Below are 20,105 nucleotides of genomic sequence, written 5' to 3'. Positions count from 1 at the left end.
TTATCCATAGTGGAGCGTCCGGCCCTAAATCCCGCTTGTTCTTCGGGTTGTTTTTCTTTAATATTATTTTCTATCAGGTTTCGTAGTACTTTTGAGTATAGTCGGCCTATAGTAGCAATCACTGCGATCCCTCTATAGTTTTTAGGATCCATCTTTGTGCCTTTCTTGTGTATTGGAGAGATATACGATTGTCTCCATTCTTCTGGAACTTCTTCTCCGTTTAAGCATCTTTCGAATAATTTTCGGATCATCTCAAACAGTTTTGATGATCCATACCTAATCAAGTCTGAATGTATTCCGCCTGTGCCTGGAGATTTTTTTAATTTCATTCCCTTAACTGCTTCATTTACTTGCTCTATTGATATTTCGATTCTTCCTTCTACTTTCACTTGTTCATTTGTCTGTTTAAACCTTTCTCTTCTCTCTGTTAATAAGTTCTCAAAATGCTCTACCCATGTGTTCTCTGGTATTCTATTTATTATGACTTGGTTTTTTGTCGTTGTTCTCATCGTTTTTATAGTTCTCCAGGCTTCAGAGCTCTTTGTCCCTCCTATGTGGTTGTCTAGGTAATGGCATTTTTGTTCCCATGTACTATTTTTCTTTTTAACCACTTCTCGTTTGACTTCTTTATTCAAGTTTTTATATTGTTGTTTTGTATGTTCGTCTCCCTGTTGTAATAACTGTAGATATACTATACTATTAAATAAATAAAAGGTTAATAAAAAAGTAAAAAAAACCAGATTATAATAATATGTATAAAGTAGATATATTCGCGGTGTGGGTCTGTTCAATCTGGTTTATATATGAAATCCTAGGTTAAGAAATATATATAAGGCGTATATTTTTAAATTTCTGATTTAAGGTTGGTAAACCTACTAGTTAAAATGAATTGCATTAGCATAAAAAAATTATATTAATCGAACATAAAACATTCGAATTATGTGCTAACTTTTTAAAGCACGATTACGAGTGCAAGGAGTTAAAAGTTATTGATACACTAATAAAATCAGCGTTAAAAGAATTAGTTTTTGAGACTTGTTAAATAAAATAGTAATTTTTTAGTGATTAATTTTTATAACGCATTTTTATCAAATATCAGATTATATTTTAAATACTAGCAAATTGTTTTAAATTATACTCACCGACTTCCGACAGCCCTAACGCTATGTCCCCTTCTAAGTTCATGGTCTTTACACTTAAACTCACTGACACTACCACCACAATCAATTCCGTGCCCTTCGAAGAACGGTCCTCTGTGTATATTAATAATTTCTGGACTCTGCACTCGAAGAATCCTTTGAGAGTCTCTCGGTCGCGTTACGAATTTTCCGGCTTTTCTGTCGAGACTCAGATTTGAAGTCTCCATTTTCGGTATCGAAGAAAAAGAACGATTTAAAGTCATAGTTTGGGAATGACCCTTACCGCACTGGTCCGCGAAGCGCGTCTTTTGGTATATCGGAGTAATGCAGTTGCAAAGTTCTATGTCTTGAGATGTCTGTGTGGCATAGCGATTGGCGTTCCGCTCAGGGCTGCTATACCTAAAAAAATCAGAAAAATGTTGCTTAATAAAAATATTATTATCCTTAGTAATATAAAAACTAAAACTAGAGGTTTTAAAATATAGAATACTTGAGACAAACAGCAAATAATAAAAAGCCTATTACTTGCTTAACAACATCAAATTTAAATTTTAACTTAAATCTGTAACACCCCGTATAGTATGATATAGTAACAAAATTTTGGTTATGCGTATTGGATAAATCAGAAAATTTAAAATAGTATATTTTCGACGTTGTCAAATGTACAATTTCTGAGATTTATGGATAATATACCTATTTTTAAATGGGACCACCGGTATATTGTATATTTTTTTACAGATTTTTATTGTCGATACAACATATAATCACTTACTACAATTACTTCTTTTTTGTTTACAGTTTCTTTTGCAGCGGTGTCAGTTATTTGTAAAACTCATCTTTTTAGCATCGCTTGCATCATGTGTTTTTGTATACGAAGCAAAAACTAAAATGTAATCATTCAGGTTCATATTGAAGGTGATAATTTTGTTTTTTTGTTACTGGGTGAAAAATTCTTCCAATAATTTAATTTAATCATCCTACCTGCAGACAAGGGGAATGCAACTGTGATAATAAATAAAATTCGTTATGAAAACAAAATTAAAGATATAATAATAAACGGACCTTATACAAAATTAACAAAGCATCCAACAAAGCTTTTGGAAAACAGAATCTAGAGAGCTTTGTTCAAGTTTAAAGATTGTTTAACAAGTTATCAGAGAAGATCAATTACACCTTCCTACAGTAAGATCCCTCATGAAGTACCAAAAGTTCATAAAACTAATATACCACTTAGACCCATTTGCATTACCATAAATTCTCCTTGTAGTGAACTATCAAATTTTTTTATTTAATATTATACGACCATTTGCAAATAAAAATGACACATTTATAAAACAAACATAACATTTTTTTAAATAAATTATCAAATATTGACTTTATTTTAAATATTACTGTGGTAAGTTTTGACATAAATAGTTTATTTACCAATGTACCATTAGATAAGACTTTAAATATAGTCAAGACAAAATAAGAGAGTGATGATATATTGGCAACTGGAAGAAGACTAAACATATCAGCTGTAATGCAGTTATTAACATTATGTACTGATAATACATATTTTCAACTAAATAATGAATTCTACAAACAAAATTTTGGTCTAGTAAAGGGCTCTAGTTTATCTCCATTATTAGCCGATATATTTATGGAAGATTTTGAAACAAATATTATTTTAAAACAAAATTTTAAACCCACAGTATAGTGGAGACATGTAGATGATCTGTTCTTAATATGGCCTCATGGATCATAGTTGGACACATTCCTAAATTATATAAACGATAAAGAGGAGACAATAACATTTACCATGAAAAAGGAATATAATAACTACTTTTCTTGTTTTTTTTTTCTCTAAGAATGATACTGGATATTAGAGTCAGGTGTATAGAAAACCAACACACACCAACAGATATTTAAATTTCAAACCAAATCTAAAATTCGTTCTTGGAGAAAAAACATTTGTTAAGATCTGTTTTATTAAATAATGATTATCCTTTATCATTTATAAATAAGGAATTTTCATTAATTGACTGAATAGAACAGAACAACTTAGAACGAAATCTCCAACAGCATACACAAGGAATAATACGAGGAAAAAAACAATACCATACATAAAGAGATTATCAGAAAAACTTCAAAAAAATTCAACATTTCAACAACATTTAAAACAACAAACACATTGAGATCTATTTTGTCTAAAACCAAACCTAACAAAGAACAAGAATGGACAAATAATTGCATTTATGGACCTTGTGAATGGGATCAGTTTTATTTAGGTGAAACATTAAGGCCAATAAATGTTAGAATAAGTGAACATCAATCTTATATTAAAAATAGAGAATTTAATAGATATCAAATATGTAAACACGCATGGGATACTGAACATAGGATTCAATGTAATGATTCAAATATAGTCCTAAAAGAAACGGATGATAAAAGGAGAAAAATCAAAGAAGCGGCTCTAATTATATTAAATGAGACCAATTGTGTCGCAAATTCCTCGGCAGAATGTAGTAGGATCTGTTTACCCATATTAAAAGAGGAAGTTATTAAAGGGAAAATGCCAGTATTATTAAGTGAGTAACATATAGAGGATACAATCATTTATGGTTTTTAAATAACAAACATATAAAATCAGAATTTGGTGTTTATTGAAAGTAAACTAAATGCACAACCAAAAACTTACCATGTCGGGATAGTATTATGCGGTTTTTTTCTTGGTTTTTCCTCATAATTTACTATAGAATCACTAACAGGAAATTTTTACTGTCATCATGGCATGTGATTGTCTTTTTAAAGATGAATTAAAGTTAATTTCATGTAATCTATATTATCAATCACACAACAATATTGGCAATATAATTTTAAAGTCGTCTACTTACGATGTATAATGTATGTCTGAATTGTCAATATATATGAGTCAGATAAAATTAAATTAGAAGAATTTTTCACTTTACTAATGTTGGTATTTTGAGAATGATTTCCGAAGTGGGAATTGAAACGTCAATAAACTTACTTTAACATTTAATTGTGGCTCATTCCCATTTAAATAGTTATTACTTTAAAATGCCACAAGAAAATAGCTTCAGAGCAATATTATTTGTTTAAATAAATATATTTTCTAAGACTTGACTGAATATCTTGAGTATTTTTATTTAAATGCATGTATTTTTCTTACTTTTCAAACAACTCTCTTGCTCTGTAATCTCTTAAAATCATTTCTGTTTACAATACACCAGTCTATCCTGGAAAAAATAATTGACTTCACGTAAAAAGCTTATACAAATATTCAAAGGTTCTGAAGGTATATGAGGGGTAGCAGATGAAAAATCTGTGAACACGTAGGGGAGATCGGGGCTAGTTGTGACAGGGGCATGTTGTGACAAATAGTTTTATAGACTAACCATAGGTAGCAGCGTCGCCCGGTTACCCAGAATTCCACGTCCGCATGTCCTCAGTCTGTTTGTGTAGTTTGGTTGTGATGCTATGCGTTTCTGCCGCTTTATAAAATTATATGTCATTTCGTTGTAACGAAGTAAAATTTTGCTGTTGTCTTTGAATTGTTATTTCACTTTCAAACCACAAGGTAAGAAACTTATTCTAGTTGTAGTAGATAGTTTGTTTATTTCTCTCTAGTAAGACACAGTTTGGTTTCTATACGACGTGTCAAGGTCTGTGCAAGTGGCTTTATGTAAAATGGCGTACGGTGGGGCTAGTTGTGACGAAAGGCTTGGGGCAGATTGTGACAGTGTCACAACATGCCCCTACTAATTTTAATGCATGTTTATGGGTTTGTTACAGATAATGGTGAGAAATTATAAAAGGAAAACGGAACGTGGTCGGAGTAATATAAACAGTTACGAGTCGGCTTCGTTAGATGTTAAGTCTGGATCGTGTAGTTTAAGGCAAGCAGCTGAAAAATATGGCGTTAACCGGATGTCCTTACTTAGATATATAAAAAAACAACAAACCAATCCAGATGGAGTGGTAGAAATGGGTTACAAAAGACCTCGAATGATATTTTCACAACAACAAAAAGAAGAGCTCTGTGAATATGCTGTTCAGGCAGCGAAAATATTTTATGGTATTAGCCCAAAAGAAATGAAAAGTTTAGCTTTTGAATTTGCTATAGCGAACAAAGTTCTTGTGCCTGAGAATTGGGTAGCAACAAAACACGCCAGTAATGATTGGTTTACAAAGTTCATGCAACGTAACAATAATGTGTCTATTCGTGTTCCTGAGGCTACCAGCTTAAGTCGGAGTACAAGTTTCAACAAGCACAATGTCGGACTTTTTTTTGATAACCTCGAATTAGTATTAAGTCAAAACCATTTTACAGCTAATGATATTTGGAATATAGACGAGACAGGGACTGGGACTGTCCAAAAACCGGTAAAAATCATAGCGAAGAAAGGCGAGAAAAGAGTTGGTGGTGTCACTTCAGCTGAGAGGGGGACCAATGTTACTATGGTTCTTGCTATTAACGCAGAGGGTAACTCAGTTCCTCCTATGTTCGTTTTTCCACGTAAGTTTTACAAGGAGCATTTTGTACGTGATGGGCCAGTAGGTTGTTGTGGTACTGCTAACCCAAGTGGCTGGATAACAGGCCCGGACTTTTTGTTTTTTATGAAGCATTTTGTAAAAAAAGTAAGGTGCTCAAAGAAATCACCGGTTTTAGTTCTGTTAGACAACCACAGTGCTCACCTATATATCGAAGTCCTTGACTATTGTACAGAGCACGGTATTACTCTCTTATCGTTCCCTCCCCATACAACAAATAGACTTCAACCACTGGATGTTTCCGTTTTTGGTCCATTTAAGAAGTTTTTAAACGACGCCATGTGTGGATGGATGAAATCTCATCCTGGAAACACAGTCTCAATTTATGACATCCCAAGTATAGTGAAAACAGCATTACCTAAAGCTGTAACACCAACAAATGTTCAGGCAGGATTTCGTTCTACAGGAATATGGGAATTCAATAGAAACATTTTTAATGAAGAAGACTTTCTGTGTTCTTCGGTGACCGACCGACCTTTGAATAGGCCTATTGACATCGTAGATGGTAATGAGGAAGCCAGTGCTGGGCAGCTTAAAGAGTTTCAGCATCTCGATGAACCTGAACCGTCGTCATATTATGCTAACCAGCCAGGACCCTCCCATACCTATCAACCAGGACCATATCAACAAGGATCATCGCAGGCCAACCTACCAGGATCATTCCATGCCGAAGTTCTGCCTGTCAGCCCTATGGATATAAGACCTCTGCCAAAAGCTGGTCCTCGAAAAAATAAAAAACGCAAGAGCTTAACATCTGCAATTTTGACTAGCACACCTGTCAAGGAGACAATTCGCAGTGAAGAGTTAAAGAGGAAGGAAACAATAAAGTGCAAAGAGGATAAAATAAAGAAAAAATTATTTGACTCAAAACAACTGTTGCCTAAGAAAAAAGCAGCGCCAAAGAAAGAGACCGCAACAAGAAAAAGAGAAGACAGCTCAGAAGAAGAGGAAGAAGATTACTTTTGCTTAGTTTGTATGGGACCATATAAAAAGTCTAGGTTAGGAGAAGACTGGGTGCAATGTATGGAATGCAAGAGGTGGGCTCATGTAAAGTGCACAAAAGATGATCTTTATTATGTTTGTATAAACTGCCACTCTTCAGAACTACAAGTAGAATCAGCACAAATTGACGATAGCGATTAAGTTTTTTATTTTACTTTAAATTCACTAGATGTTTTTCTACACATTTGTTTCTTACATAAACATTTATCAAACATTTATGTATCTATACTTAACTATAAAATAAATTTATTATGGAAACTTTGTTATTATTCTCCAACTAAAGTTTATTATATTTAAAAATATTTACTGTCACAACCTGCCCCAAGTTACCCCATATTGGGGCAAATTGTGACAATATGTGCATTTTGTAAAACTATTTACATACTGTAAGGTATTGCTTAAAAATTGCTGATGTTCCCAAATAATGATTCCCAATTAAAAATAGTACCTCATTAAAGTAATCTAACAGCCCTAAAAATTACGAAAAAAATGTTAAAAATTATTTTGTCCAAAGTGGCACAACTAGCCCCAGTCTACCCTACAGCCGATTTGACTTTGTTTTTCTTGTAAACAATCTTAAAAAGTGAAAAAATCATTTTTTACCCATAAAACGTTTCTTACACAGTTTAGAAAACAGTTGTTAAAATAAAAATTGTAGATCTTGTAGATGTTGTTTAATTTGCGAATTTCTAAATTAAAATAAATAAGCAATTTAGCAAGACAGTGGCAAAAAACCTTAACTTTAAAACCCCTAATTTGCAGTAATTTATAAATGTTAATACCGTATGGTTTTGCATAATAACGTGTAATATTACTCAAAATTGTAGCAGTTAATTAGTTATTAAAGTGTGCTAAATTTCAAATAGATCGACTAAATAGTTTATTTGATTATATTAAGTGATTAAATTTGTTTATCCCGGAGAACGATTATTTGAACAGCTGTACTTGACCAGACAATAACTCTAGAGCTACTTAATTTTATCATCCAACTTATTAATGGCATACACAGTATAGAACTAAAATTAAAACCCGTTGAAGTGTTGGTACTCGTAAAATATCGCTACGAAAAAATGGAGGAGAAAACTGTCATCTAAAGCTTCCTCTTACTAACCTGAACGTACTTTCGTTACTAAAAATGACTCTTTTTCAGGTGTTCAATGCTGATACCTTATACAAAAATCTTTTATTTTTTTCTTCATTGCTCTTGTAAGCACCGTCTTCTTTTGGTAATGCTAGATATTCCTGAAGTCAGTGACGAATCGTTTTTGATGAAACGTTCTTAAGGAGATCAGAATGTTTATTTTTGAGTTCTGTGGCAGATATGGAAGGGTTCAACATTACTTCACGTCTTATGATAGTGTTAGTTCTAGATGATGTTTTTTTAGGTACTCCAGAACCAAGTTTTCTTTCCAGAACAATCCGTGAAGGTAACGACGTAGCCGACCACTTCAATTGATACATTGCCTCCCTTAAAAAACAAAATATAACATGCTACGTTAATTTCAGTCCCCTTTCTCAAGTAGCGTTAGAGCACGAACTTTCTCCTGTTGTGTCAGTTTCTTTCGATTTATATTTTTAACTTTTTAAAAGTTTAACGATCTCAAACTTTACTGAGTAAATAAAAAGAAGTTTAACACTGACTACTCGCACAAAGTCAACTGTGTACAGTACAAACATGCCAAATAAACTAAAGAAACTAAGCGGTCAGTAAACTACAGACAGCCGTTGTGGCAAGTACGTTATCCCCTCTCCCCTCAAATGCTAACCAGGCGTAGACAGAACGCATTTTTCTTCGAATTTAGTGATTTGTTTGGCAATGTAAAGATTTTTTTGCCGGCATTGTGATAAGTATATACAAAAAAAATTAATATCAACTCCATTCCGCTTCCTAGAATTTTATAGTAACAAGTTGATTTGTTTCCGAGAAATAGCTTGTTTCAAGATTTTCACGAACTTAGTATATACAACCAAAATGTGATATGAATGTCAACAATGAAAAAGGAATATTTTACAGAAATCAACCACATGTTGGTTGCACCACCACATAAAGTGATGCAACAATAATGTTTTCACAAGAATTTATGATCTTGGTTCAAGTTATGTTTTCTGCAGGGCGCTGAATATTTGCCAACTCTACGAACTTTAATGGCATAAGTTTAACGATATTCCTTGTTGTATACAACAGACGTTGTTACAAAATATAGATTTTATACTATATCTTTGTTTTTCATACAAAATTCTTAGCTCTTATAACAAGGAGATAAAAGATTTGTTTTTAAAAACTTTAACCAAAAAATATTTGGAAAAACTTTCACTATTAAATGAATAAATTAATTTACTGTTTAACTGATTTTAATAGTTTTGCTTTTAGCTGCAATTTTACCTTTAAGTTCTTTAATCATAATAAACTATACTTCCTAGAAAGGTACGTTAGATAATGACATAAATATTTTTTATGGACTGGATGCTGCAGATTTTATTAATTTGGTGACATATTAATATAATCCACAAGGAAAATAATTCCTGCAGCTGGCTCGACCACGTATCACAAAAAGAGGTTAATCTTTGTGTATGGGTATATTTTATAAACTATATAAAATATACCCATATACAAAGATTAACCTTTTTCCTTTTTACATATTAATATGGTGGTGAAATTAACTTTCACACGGTAAAAGTATGTAATATTCTGTACCGATTCGTTTTTTATATACATGAGCGATTACTTATGTCTTTTGAAAACTTTTAAATAGGTCAATTTAATTTTTACATTATGGTTGTAGCAACTGCCATTGACGATGAGTGCTCTAACATGTTAAAGCAATAAAATAACGCTAATTAAGTGACTTATCAACTTAGCAAGTAGCTTACGCAAAAAGTTTTGTTTAACCCATTAGTGCCTAGAGTTACATATATCGTCTCTTCGCATGAAAAGTATACAATCTTCAAATTTTTACGAAATTAAGTTAAGTATATAGAAATGCTCAGTATCATCAATATTTTCTCTGGAATAGTGACAATCAATCGTAATTCAAGAAATATCCGCTAGAGAGCACATTGGTTAGTTTTAAATTTAAAGGATCGTGCATCTCTTTCGTCCTAAAACGGTACAATCTTTAGTTGTGTTCACGAATCGAGGAAGTACGCACGCTGTTTCACTTAAAGAGTATACAAAACCAAAATATTAGCTTGAAGGTAAGCTTTGTTTTTCATTAATAGTATATAATTTCGAATTTATTTAACATTGCTCATAATATTTTCAAACATTCTTCTATTTAAAATCATGTAATTTTGAAATTGTATAGTTTTCGTAAAAAAATTTACTGGTATATGGTGCAATCTTTATCAGTGTAATAGTATATTTCCGTAATTGTATACTGTTTCAGATAAAGTTGAACAAAAAATTGATTTAAGTTCGTAATTGTATTGTTTTAATCACAAACTTTACATCGAACTGTGTTTAATTATGATATTGTATTCTTTTCGACGTATTATTTAACGTTAGTTTTCTGTTATGTTTTCGTTAATGTCGATTTTCGTTAATAAATATTTTTATTTTTTAGATTCATTGTCAACTGATGGTGATTCTGACTCAACTATATTCTTCAAACGATTATGAGGCAGATGATAGTGTAGCAGATCCGAATTTTAATCCAACAGACAGAAACAGCTCCAAACAATTGGGATTCGCAGCCTACTGCAGAAGAACACTCACTATAGTTGCAGTCTCAAACAACGCAAATAAATTCACCACCCAAAAAGACATAAACGCAAAGCTAACCCAAATAGATGGAAACAAAAAATGTCTTAAAACGGTTGCGACATTCAGCTAAAAATTATGCTACAAAAACTAAAGTCGTGAATCCTAAATCTGTTAAGCCTACTTGTAGAGATAAATGTAGACAAAAATGCACAACTAAATTTACGAAAGAGCAACGGACACAAATTTTTGATGCATTATATGCTTTACCTGATGCATTGCATAAACGTACCTTCATTGCTTGTAGCATCGAGGAAATAAAGCCAAAATACGTATACAAATCTAGCAACAGACCAAAAAAAAAACAATTTGAAATTTTCCTTTAAAAACTGCAATAACCAAAAAGTTCGTGTATGTCAAAAATTTTTCCTAAATACTCTTGATGTATCTCTCTCAATAATACGAACAGTGCGAAATAAGGTATTTGATATAAATAATCCGATGCCTTTACTCGAAGACAGGAGAAAACATGAACATCATCACTCTGTTGACGAGTCATTAAAAAATATTGCTAGAAAGTTTACTCAATCGATTCCTCGTGTCGAGAGCCATTATATTCGAGCTAATTCTAGCGGAGAATATATCTCAGGAGGTAGAAATCTTAGTGCTATTTATAGGGATTATATTAAAATGTGCACTGACAAAAAAGAAAAGTATATTAACTATGTTATGTTTCAAAAATCTTTAATACGGAATTTAATATTAGTTTTTTCATTCCAAAGAAAGACGCGTGTGAAGATTTTACTGCCTACAGTAATGCTGTTGGAAGTAAAAAAGAAGTAATGAGAAAGGTATACGAAGACCACATAAACGAAAAAGAATTATCACGGTTAGAAAAAAAAAAGACAGAAACGAATCTCAGTGTAGATCATCGCTAATTGTTGCTGTTTATGATCTTTATGCATCATTGCCTTGTTAAAAAGGCGAAATTTCAACTTCTTATTACGTCTCGAAATTAAATGCTTACAATTTTACCATCTTCGATTTGAAAACAAAAGATGTTGAGTGGCATTGGGGGCATGGCAACAGAGGAGCTAACGAGATAGCCACATGCGTTTTTAAGCATATTCAGGAGTTATCTGCAAGTGCAAATGAAGATATAGACATCATTTTTTACAGTGATAACTGCACAGGTCAGCAAAAAAACAAGTTTTTAATAAGTACGTACATTCAGGCTGTGGCAGTAATTCCTACCCTTAATTCAATTACTCACAAATTTCTCATTAAAGGGCATACGCAAAATGAAAATGATTCTACTAATTACGTAATTGAGAAAAACATCAATAAAGCCCTTAAATCTGGACTTATATATACTCCTGATCAATACGTTTCTTTAATAAGAACAGCCAAGAAATCCGGTAATCCTTACAAAGTAAATGAATTTACATACGATCAATTTAAAGATTTTAAGACTTTTGCTAATGATCTAGGGCGTAACTTTTCTAAAAACACGAAAAATGAAACTGTTAAAATGAATGATATAAAAATTTTAGAAAAGTTACAAAAGCTAATCGTGGCTTCACGATTTTTATAAGACTTCATACAGTCAAGAATATTTTAAAATGGTAAAAGTTGCATCTGGTAATTCAAAAGCTCTAAGAGAAAGCTATTTATTTAAATCAATATACCACGTACCTATTAAAATTTCACAGCAGAAGAAAAATAGTTTATGGGGTTTACTGCAAAAGAAAACGATTCATGGTTATTATCTTGGATTCTATGAAAAACTTTCCCGTTCCTTTTAATTTGTTACTTTAATTGATTGTTTGTATTTAATAGTAAATGTGACTTTGTTAAATAAAGAGTTTTGCCTTCGGTACACTCATTTCTAAGACTAAGTTTCATTGTAAGGTTAAATTTCTTTTGTACGTTGTAAATTCTTACGTTTGTGCCATATTACTCTTTGTTATATTAATTTTGAGAATAAAAATTTGATTGTAATCCTAATTTTTCATTGGACAAATCCTATTATATTATAATAGTACTTTTTAAACATCTGTATAATAATGGAAATTAATAATATTTTCTCTGAAAAAGTAACAAAATTCAAAACATCTTATTTAAAAAAAAATTTTATTCTTATTATTTATATGGAAAAGATACAACTAATACAAACTAAAACAAAAACCTGCTAATGTTTACTGTGGGAAATTTTATTTAGCGATAAACCTTAAAAATGCTCTCCTGAAAAGTTTGTAAAATTTGAGATTGTACAGTTTTCATCCAAACGGACGATATGTAACTCACTATGTTACAATATGTAGCAGACATTACTGTTCACGCCCACACAAGTAGTGTTTAGTTAACGTAGTTAGTGCTTACAACGTGTCAATTTTATACTATTCTTTTTTACAAAATGTAATGTTATTCAATTCGAGTAAGTATATTAAATTGTATTAAGAATAATTACTATAACAATTTTTTTAGATTTGATTCGTAATTTAGTTATATATTCATGTCATTTAGAAACAATCTCATACTTTTTTAAATATTGAGTGATTTATACAGATCAAAAGTTATGTAAGTTTTGAGTGAGAGAGAATTACATATATAATGTAACGCTAGGCTTTTATGTGACTTAAATGCCCATTTATGTTTGTTATTGATTTGTTTATAACTTCACTGGGTCTCAACTTCGTTGAAATGTAGAGGTTAGGCTAGTGAATACAGAAATACTAACATCAGATATACACAAAGTGGACCAAGAAACATTTCAAATGCGATTGCCTAAATTGATTGAAAAAAAATTGATTTGAGACAAAATATTATTTGGGTAGATGGAGAACACGTTTTTTCGGAGTTGCGAATATTTCCTAAATTTGGTTATAAACACTTAAAATACTTAAATTAACATGTTTGAAAAATTTATTATTTCAGAAATTGTTAAACTATTGGTAAATGAGACAAGAAATTAAACTTTGTTGAAAAATCAGCCAGATCCTAAAATAACAGCTGATGATATTAGATCCTTTATAGCAATACTGATTGTAAGTGGTTACGACTCAAAACCAGGTTCAAAGTATTTCTGGGACTCTGGAGCAGATTTAAGAGACACGGCAGTCTATAATGCCCTGAGGAAAGATAGATTTAAACAAATCCTTCAATTTATCTACTTTGCCAACACAAAATTAGACAAATGTGACAAGGTATACAAAACTGTGACCTTTTATAAATCTATTACAGTCAACTTTGTAAAAAAATTGTTCTTGCCTCTAATCTCGATTAGGATAAATCAGTGATTAAGTACTTCGCAAAACATGGTTTCAAATAGTTTATTAGACTCAACCCTATCCGATTCAGCTTCAAGCTATGGTCCCTTAATGGTAAAGATGGATATTTAGTAAATTTTTACCCTTACCAATCTAAAGTGCTATCTTTTAATGAGCAGTATGAATGGTCCCTTAATGGTAAAGATGGATATTTAGTAAATTTTTACCCTTACCAATCTAAAGTGCTATCTTTTAATGAGCAGTATGAACATTTATTTGGTAAAGCCTCTGCTCCCCTAATATCTATGATTAAAGATATACCTCATCCCAAATATCCCTATCTTTTTTTTATTGATAACCTGTTTACAAGTATTACGTTATTTAATTTTTTGCGCGAAACAGGATATCACATCACGGGTACATTTCGTGAAGATCGCATTCCAGATACATGTCCCCTTGTCTTGAAAAAATTTACCTTGGTCAGGTAAAGCGATATAGTAAAATGAAACAAAACTACAATAACATATCCAGACCAGACCTAAGGAGAAACAGATTTAATGGACCAAAGCATAACATGTTATAGAATTGGCATCCGATCCCGAAAATGGTGGTCGTGTATATTTAGTCTAAAGCTATGGTTTGTTAGAACAGTGAGCGACGCATAACTCACAGTCAGTCTAACGCCGCGCACGTTCGTCAAAATCAAAGAAATGGTTCTCTATGAGAACGGTTTGTTAAGGTCGGTACACATATACGAGCCAAACGGTATGCATACGGTATGCGAACGCTATATTCGTTAATGTGTACGGCAGAAAAAACCGCTTGCGTACTGTTTCATCGTGACTCGTCGCGAACCAAATTGTTGCGGTTTATTTCACGACTTGTGTGAATGACGTGTTCCTTCCTAGAGAGACGTAAGAAAACAGTAAACTGATTATTGTACATATTTTTATTTTTGTTAAACAAGCAAAAACAGGAACATAAATCAGTACCCAAATTATAAATAAAATGAATCATTTCGCACATGTGTGTTCGTTGTTGGTTTGTCACTTTCCATGGATCGAAATAAGTATGCGATCAGTACGATGTAGAATATTTTTCAAGGATCTGTACGCGTACGGTACGTATACCGTTCGGCTCGCATATGTGTACCCACCTTTAGGTTCTGCTGAGCTGCGCGCACTGCAGACCGATAGCCGTGTACGTCGACGGTGTACACTGGAATCAACTGCGATTTGATTTGGACGCAAACGTTCAGCTGAGCTCACAGCGTACACATCTATACCGAAATTATAATTGTATTTTTATATAGTTATTATTATTGTAATAATTAAGTAATGTCTACTAAATTTTCTCCCGAGGAAAATGAAAGACTAGTGGATCTAGTACAAATCCCTGGAAAGTCTAAAATATTCTCGAATTTTTTCCTCGTTTTGAAACAATCTTTCTTTGACTGTTAATTTAAAAGCACCTTTTGTATTAAGACATAAAAAAAATTTCGTTTACATTTCTTTTATTTAAATTTAACGTTATCAACTCTTCTTTTTCTTCTTCTTCTTGGAGTAATAAAATTATTGCGTTAAGTTTGAGAGGATTCATTTTTTTAAACGTACAACCTTTGAGAGAATAAATGTGAAACTAATTTCTGAACTTGTTTACAAAGCGACAGAATATTTATGCGAACTACTCTAACAAACCGACTCACCCAAAACTGCCGTGAGTCGAGTAGAACAAATTCTGCTGTACGTGTATGCTGTGCACTGTTCTAACAAACCGTAGCTTTAGATGCAGCAATTAATAATGCCTGGATGTTATATAAAAAACATCACGATGACCAATTACCACAGCTAGCTTTCCGACGAAAGATAACCAAGTATTATCTCCAAAAACTTCATAACCCACCCAAAGGTACGGCTCCTTTGGGTGGTTTATTTGGGTGGGTACGAAGACTAGCTTCGTCTAAATTTAGTATAATAGAAATAATCTATAATAATAGAATTTTAGATCTTAAATATGATGGTGAAGATCATTTGTTAGTGTATGTTCCAAATAATAAAAGAAGATGCTGTGCTGGTGACAACTGTTCTTCAAGTACAAGAACAATGGGTGCAAAATGTGATGCAGGCTTATGTTTGGACTGTAATTCACAAAAAATAATGGAAAAATTTGGTTTTAAGTATATTATGTCAAATTGGTCAAAGTAGTGCCTAGCGTTATATATATTATGTAACACCGTTTTTCACTTTAATTCCACTTGACTTTAAGTTTAAATTCAAAAATTAAATTCAGGCACTAATAGGTTAATAATTATGTATAAAACAAATAAATATAATAATGCATAATATACATGGCTTCTCTCTTTCCTCTTAACATTTTATTGTCCATTTTTGAGCGGAGGCCAATCCCTTTCTTTTTTCATCGATCTCTATTCTGAGCAACATTTTATTCCAATTTGTTCGGGCTATTTTTTTCTACCCATCTACCCATCTCCTCTGCGATCTTCCCCTTGACCGTCCAACTTTTTAGGACCTCCAATGTTATATCGTAGCATTCCAACGTTGGAAATTTAGCAGTGTGGCATCAAGAAGTACCGAGATCAGACATAATGTAATGTACAATAATTGAATAGACATTAGACAGAAAAAAGAATGAAACAATCACATCAGTAGAATGGCGACCACAAGAGTAGTTTAAGTAGCACGGGCCAAGTCACCAAGTGGTAGAAAGGTGACGAAAAAACTACCTTAGGAAGACAGACACATATAGAGAAAAAGAGAGAAAAGAAAAACCTTACATCAGGTTTAATATCTCAATATTTTCATTTTCCGTATAAAAATAATAAACTATATAAATATCAAAAAACAATTAATAATAAGAAAACTAGAAATAGTGGGATATAAATATTAACTCACCTTTGCATTTCCGGTATAGCATCTGGTGTTTTAAATCCTTCGTAATTATTTTTAAGAAGTAGTTCCGAACTTTTATTGACATTATGGCAGTGACCTTCAGGATAAGTTATCCGGTCCAAGTTCTGATTTCCCTCATCTAGAGGTGAAGCTGGCAAGACTGTCAGTCCGATATTTTGATAATCACGATATTCGTTGTCGTTGACTTGCGTAAATTTTGAAGATTTTGTTACCTTTTGCGTCTTCATATCTGTAAAGAAACAAATTGTAAATAAAATTAAAAGGGTTATAAGATATTTCTCAGTTGATATTTTACAGATGTGTTACAGCCTTGTAACATAATAATCTTGCCATTACATATTTATTAGTCGACTAACTTAATACGGCTCTGTATATATTTCTTAATAAAACATAATCCAGCCCTTATAAATTAGATGCGCCAACCCGACGCGATATCAATCTAGGTCAAACTTCATTTCGGTATAAACCCATTGGGTACAAAATAAATTCGGTGTAAAATTATTTGAAGCAAACCTTTATGTACACACCTGCATTTTAAATCGCTCTATTTTCACTAAAAAGGTTTTTAATAGCCATTCGTAAAATATTGTATTGTATTTCAATTTAAAAAACTACAAAGCCATAAGAAGGTAGTAAAAAAATCTGCCCTCGCTTAAAAGCTCTATAAAAATCCCGTTTACCTGCCCGTACAGAGAGAATTATCTCGTCCTCAGGAACACAATCGTTTATGCTCTCTAAGAATATCTCGCTTACTTATAGCATATAAAATTAAATACTCGTCAGCATACCAAAATATTACATAAACTCAGTTTTCAAGAAACATATTAATAAAATTCTTTATAGAAATCAACTTTTCTCAAATAAAATAAAAATAGGTAACTCGTAGTCTACAATATAAAAGTTTTGGTTCTCGTTTTTTGTTGAAGGAAAGGAACAGTCACAACAATGGGATTAGGTCACAATTAAATGTAATAAAAATTACATTTTATATATCAAATTGTTTTCAAAAAAAGATTATTTTAAAAACAGTAAGATGTTATTGTTACGATAAATAATGAAGTGTCATATGACTCAAAACTGTAAACATATTTATTACTAATATATTTTCTATTCAAGTTATTTCGGCGCTCGGTTGAAAGACCTGTTTACCTGAATTATGATGAGTCACCCACGATTCAAAATTTCCAGAGGCAGGCCGAATAAAAACCAGCATGAGTGACTTTCTCGGCTCTTCGATGGGGGATCGCCGCATTCTCGAACAACAGGATTTTATATTTAAAGAGGAATTTTGTTCTAAACAAAACGGTTAGTTTTTGAACATCGCGTTGCGTTTTAAAATATAACGCACGTTTATTATAATAAATTATATAATTATTAATGTAAGATAAATTAGTCATTAAGACTTTAATAAATTTGTAAGTGTTATAAATAGAACCTTTAATAATAAATAAAAACAATAAATTAGAATAATAAAAACATTATATTATTATAATCAAAAGTTATTTGGATGATATTTTGGCGGTTATTATTTGGAAAGAAACTGCTGCAATATATTATATTAAAATTATTTTTATTTCTTTTGATTTGACATGACATACGACAGTGACCACCCCACTCCACTGTGTTTAGTGTTTAAGGAAATTACAACCTGTATTTTTCTTTTGGTTTGTTACTTTAGTTTATAAATAAAACTAGTTCGTTGAATATTCAGCTTTTATTTAAAGTAGCAATGTCTAGAGCACATGTGTGTATTAGCGAAATACTGCAGGTTAATACGTCACATATTTGGCGACGAGGTAAAGTAATTAGCTATCGCTAAGAGGTATTAATTTTATTTTTGGCCAAACGTGTAAAAAATAGTGAAAAAATTGTGAAAAATGGCGGACTCGGTATGTGGTCAGTTACGCGATTTCTGTTTGAAAAGTTCAGACTGGTATATTTTCAAAGCGTGGTTAGGAAACTATTTCGCAGCAAACTTGGGTATCCAACTTTTGGTTATAATAGCATCTTACTATTTTTAAAATCTTTATTATCTCTCTCTCTTCCTCTCTCGAATATAAAAATGTTCCTTTTGTATATATAATTTAATATTATATATATTATATAAAGATATATATATATATATATATATATATATATATATATATATATATATATATATATATATATACATATAATAATATAGATATATATATATGTATATATAATAAAATATTTATTGATATTATTATTTATGTGATAAGTTCTGTATTATTCATTAAATGTTCATAATTATATTAGTCTTTTGTATTTCAAAATAATAATCTCAATAAATCACTATATGATCTAGAACTGTTCAATTTTGAAATACGTTTGTGTCATGTCCTCGGTAGTATAGTAGTCAGTATCCCCGCCTGTCATGCGGGAGACCGAGGCTCAATTCTCAGTCGGGGAGGACTTTTTTATTAATATTATTACATGGTAAATTAAACATATATGCGTAAGTAGAAAAGTTATGTATATTATTGTCATTTTTAAATACTTATGAATATTGCATTTTAATTTGTATTGTATTTTTATAATATTAACGAAATAAACAATGAATTTTACTGCAGATTATATTTAAAAAATATTTTCCATTCAACTCCTTTCATACATAAGAAAATAAAAATATACATTTTCATCAAAATATTGATTCAATCCTTCATTTACTATACTCCTATTACAGGTCAAAAGTTGTTTATTAATTGTTAGTAAGTTGTTATTAATTCTGTTTATCTTTCTGCTATGTCTTACCTATAGCATTACATATGTAATGATTGTGCAGATTGACTCCCAAATAAATTTGTAACGGCGAATGCGTGTATAGAAGTGTAACTTCCACCGGCAGTCCCACCGGACTGCCACAACAGTTTTTTGACAGCGTTTTTTTAAATAAAAACTAAAACGTCAAATAACAATTATAAAATGTTATTTGTATTTCAGTTGGGGTTTATTCCTATAAAATCCTAATATTTAATATAAAATGATTTATTTATAGTTACATGATGTTTTAAGAAAAGTAAATGCTGTGTATTGCATAGCAATACTGCAGTTTTGAATGGCATTTTATGACTCCGTGACTCGATTTCTTCTCTGATGAAAGGAATCTTTAAGTCGTTGTAAAGTTTTTAATTACTTACGTCCCATGGTGCATTCACTATCAATCTTATTGACTGGAATCTTTGGATGATATTTAGCGACGTTGGCTTTGCATAGCCCCATATGTGTAGTCCATAGAACCAGATAGGTTTGAGTACGGCTTGATGTAGAAGAATTTTGTTTTGGATGTTAAGTTTTGATTTACGTCCAAGGTGCCAATACATTTGCCGGAATTTTAAGTCGAGCTGTCTTTTTTTGGTCTGGATATGTTTCTTTCAAGTGAGACCTTGGTCAAGATAAAGGGAAAAGTACCTATCATCAGTTACTGTTAGTATTCTTACATTTTCTATTCTTACAAGTGGGCATATGTTGTCGCAGTTGGAAAATTCTA

General features: G+C 31.6%; 1 protein-coding gene across 1 annotated transcript in view; it reads right to left on the bottom strand.

Moving 5' to 3' along the window:
* The window catches only part of LOC140436080 (uncharacterized), a 1,443,853-nt gene extending 1,424,016 nt beyond the window's left edge, over positions 1-19,837 (bottom strand). Inside the window, exons 1-3 of the mRNA XM_072524787.1 lie at positions 19,756-19,837; positions 16,577-16,823; positions 1,154-1,538 (exon numbers count right to left, since the gene is read on the bottom strand). Of these exons, the coding sequence (XP_072380888.1) occupies positions 1,154-1,538; positions 16,577-16,823; positions 19,756-19,837 (714 nt within the window). The remainder of the gene's footprint in view (positions 1-1,153; positions 1,539-16,576; positions 16,824-19,755) is intronic.
* Positions 19,838-20,105: the final 268 nt, after the last annotated feature.

This window comes from Diabrotica undecimpunctata, chromosome 3 (assembly GCF_040954645.1).
Source record: "Diabrotica undecimpunctata isolate CICGRU chromosome 3, icDiaUnde3, whole genome shotgun sequence".
In the NCBI taxonomy this organism is placed as follows: Eukaryota; Metazoa; Arthropoda; class Insecta; order Coleoptera; family Chrysomelidae; genus Diabrotica; species Diabrotica undecimpunctata.
Note: the sequence above shows the minus strand (reverse complement) of the source record. Positions and strands in the feature narration are given on the sequence as shown.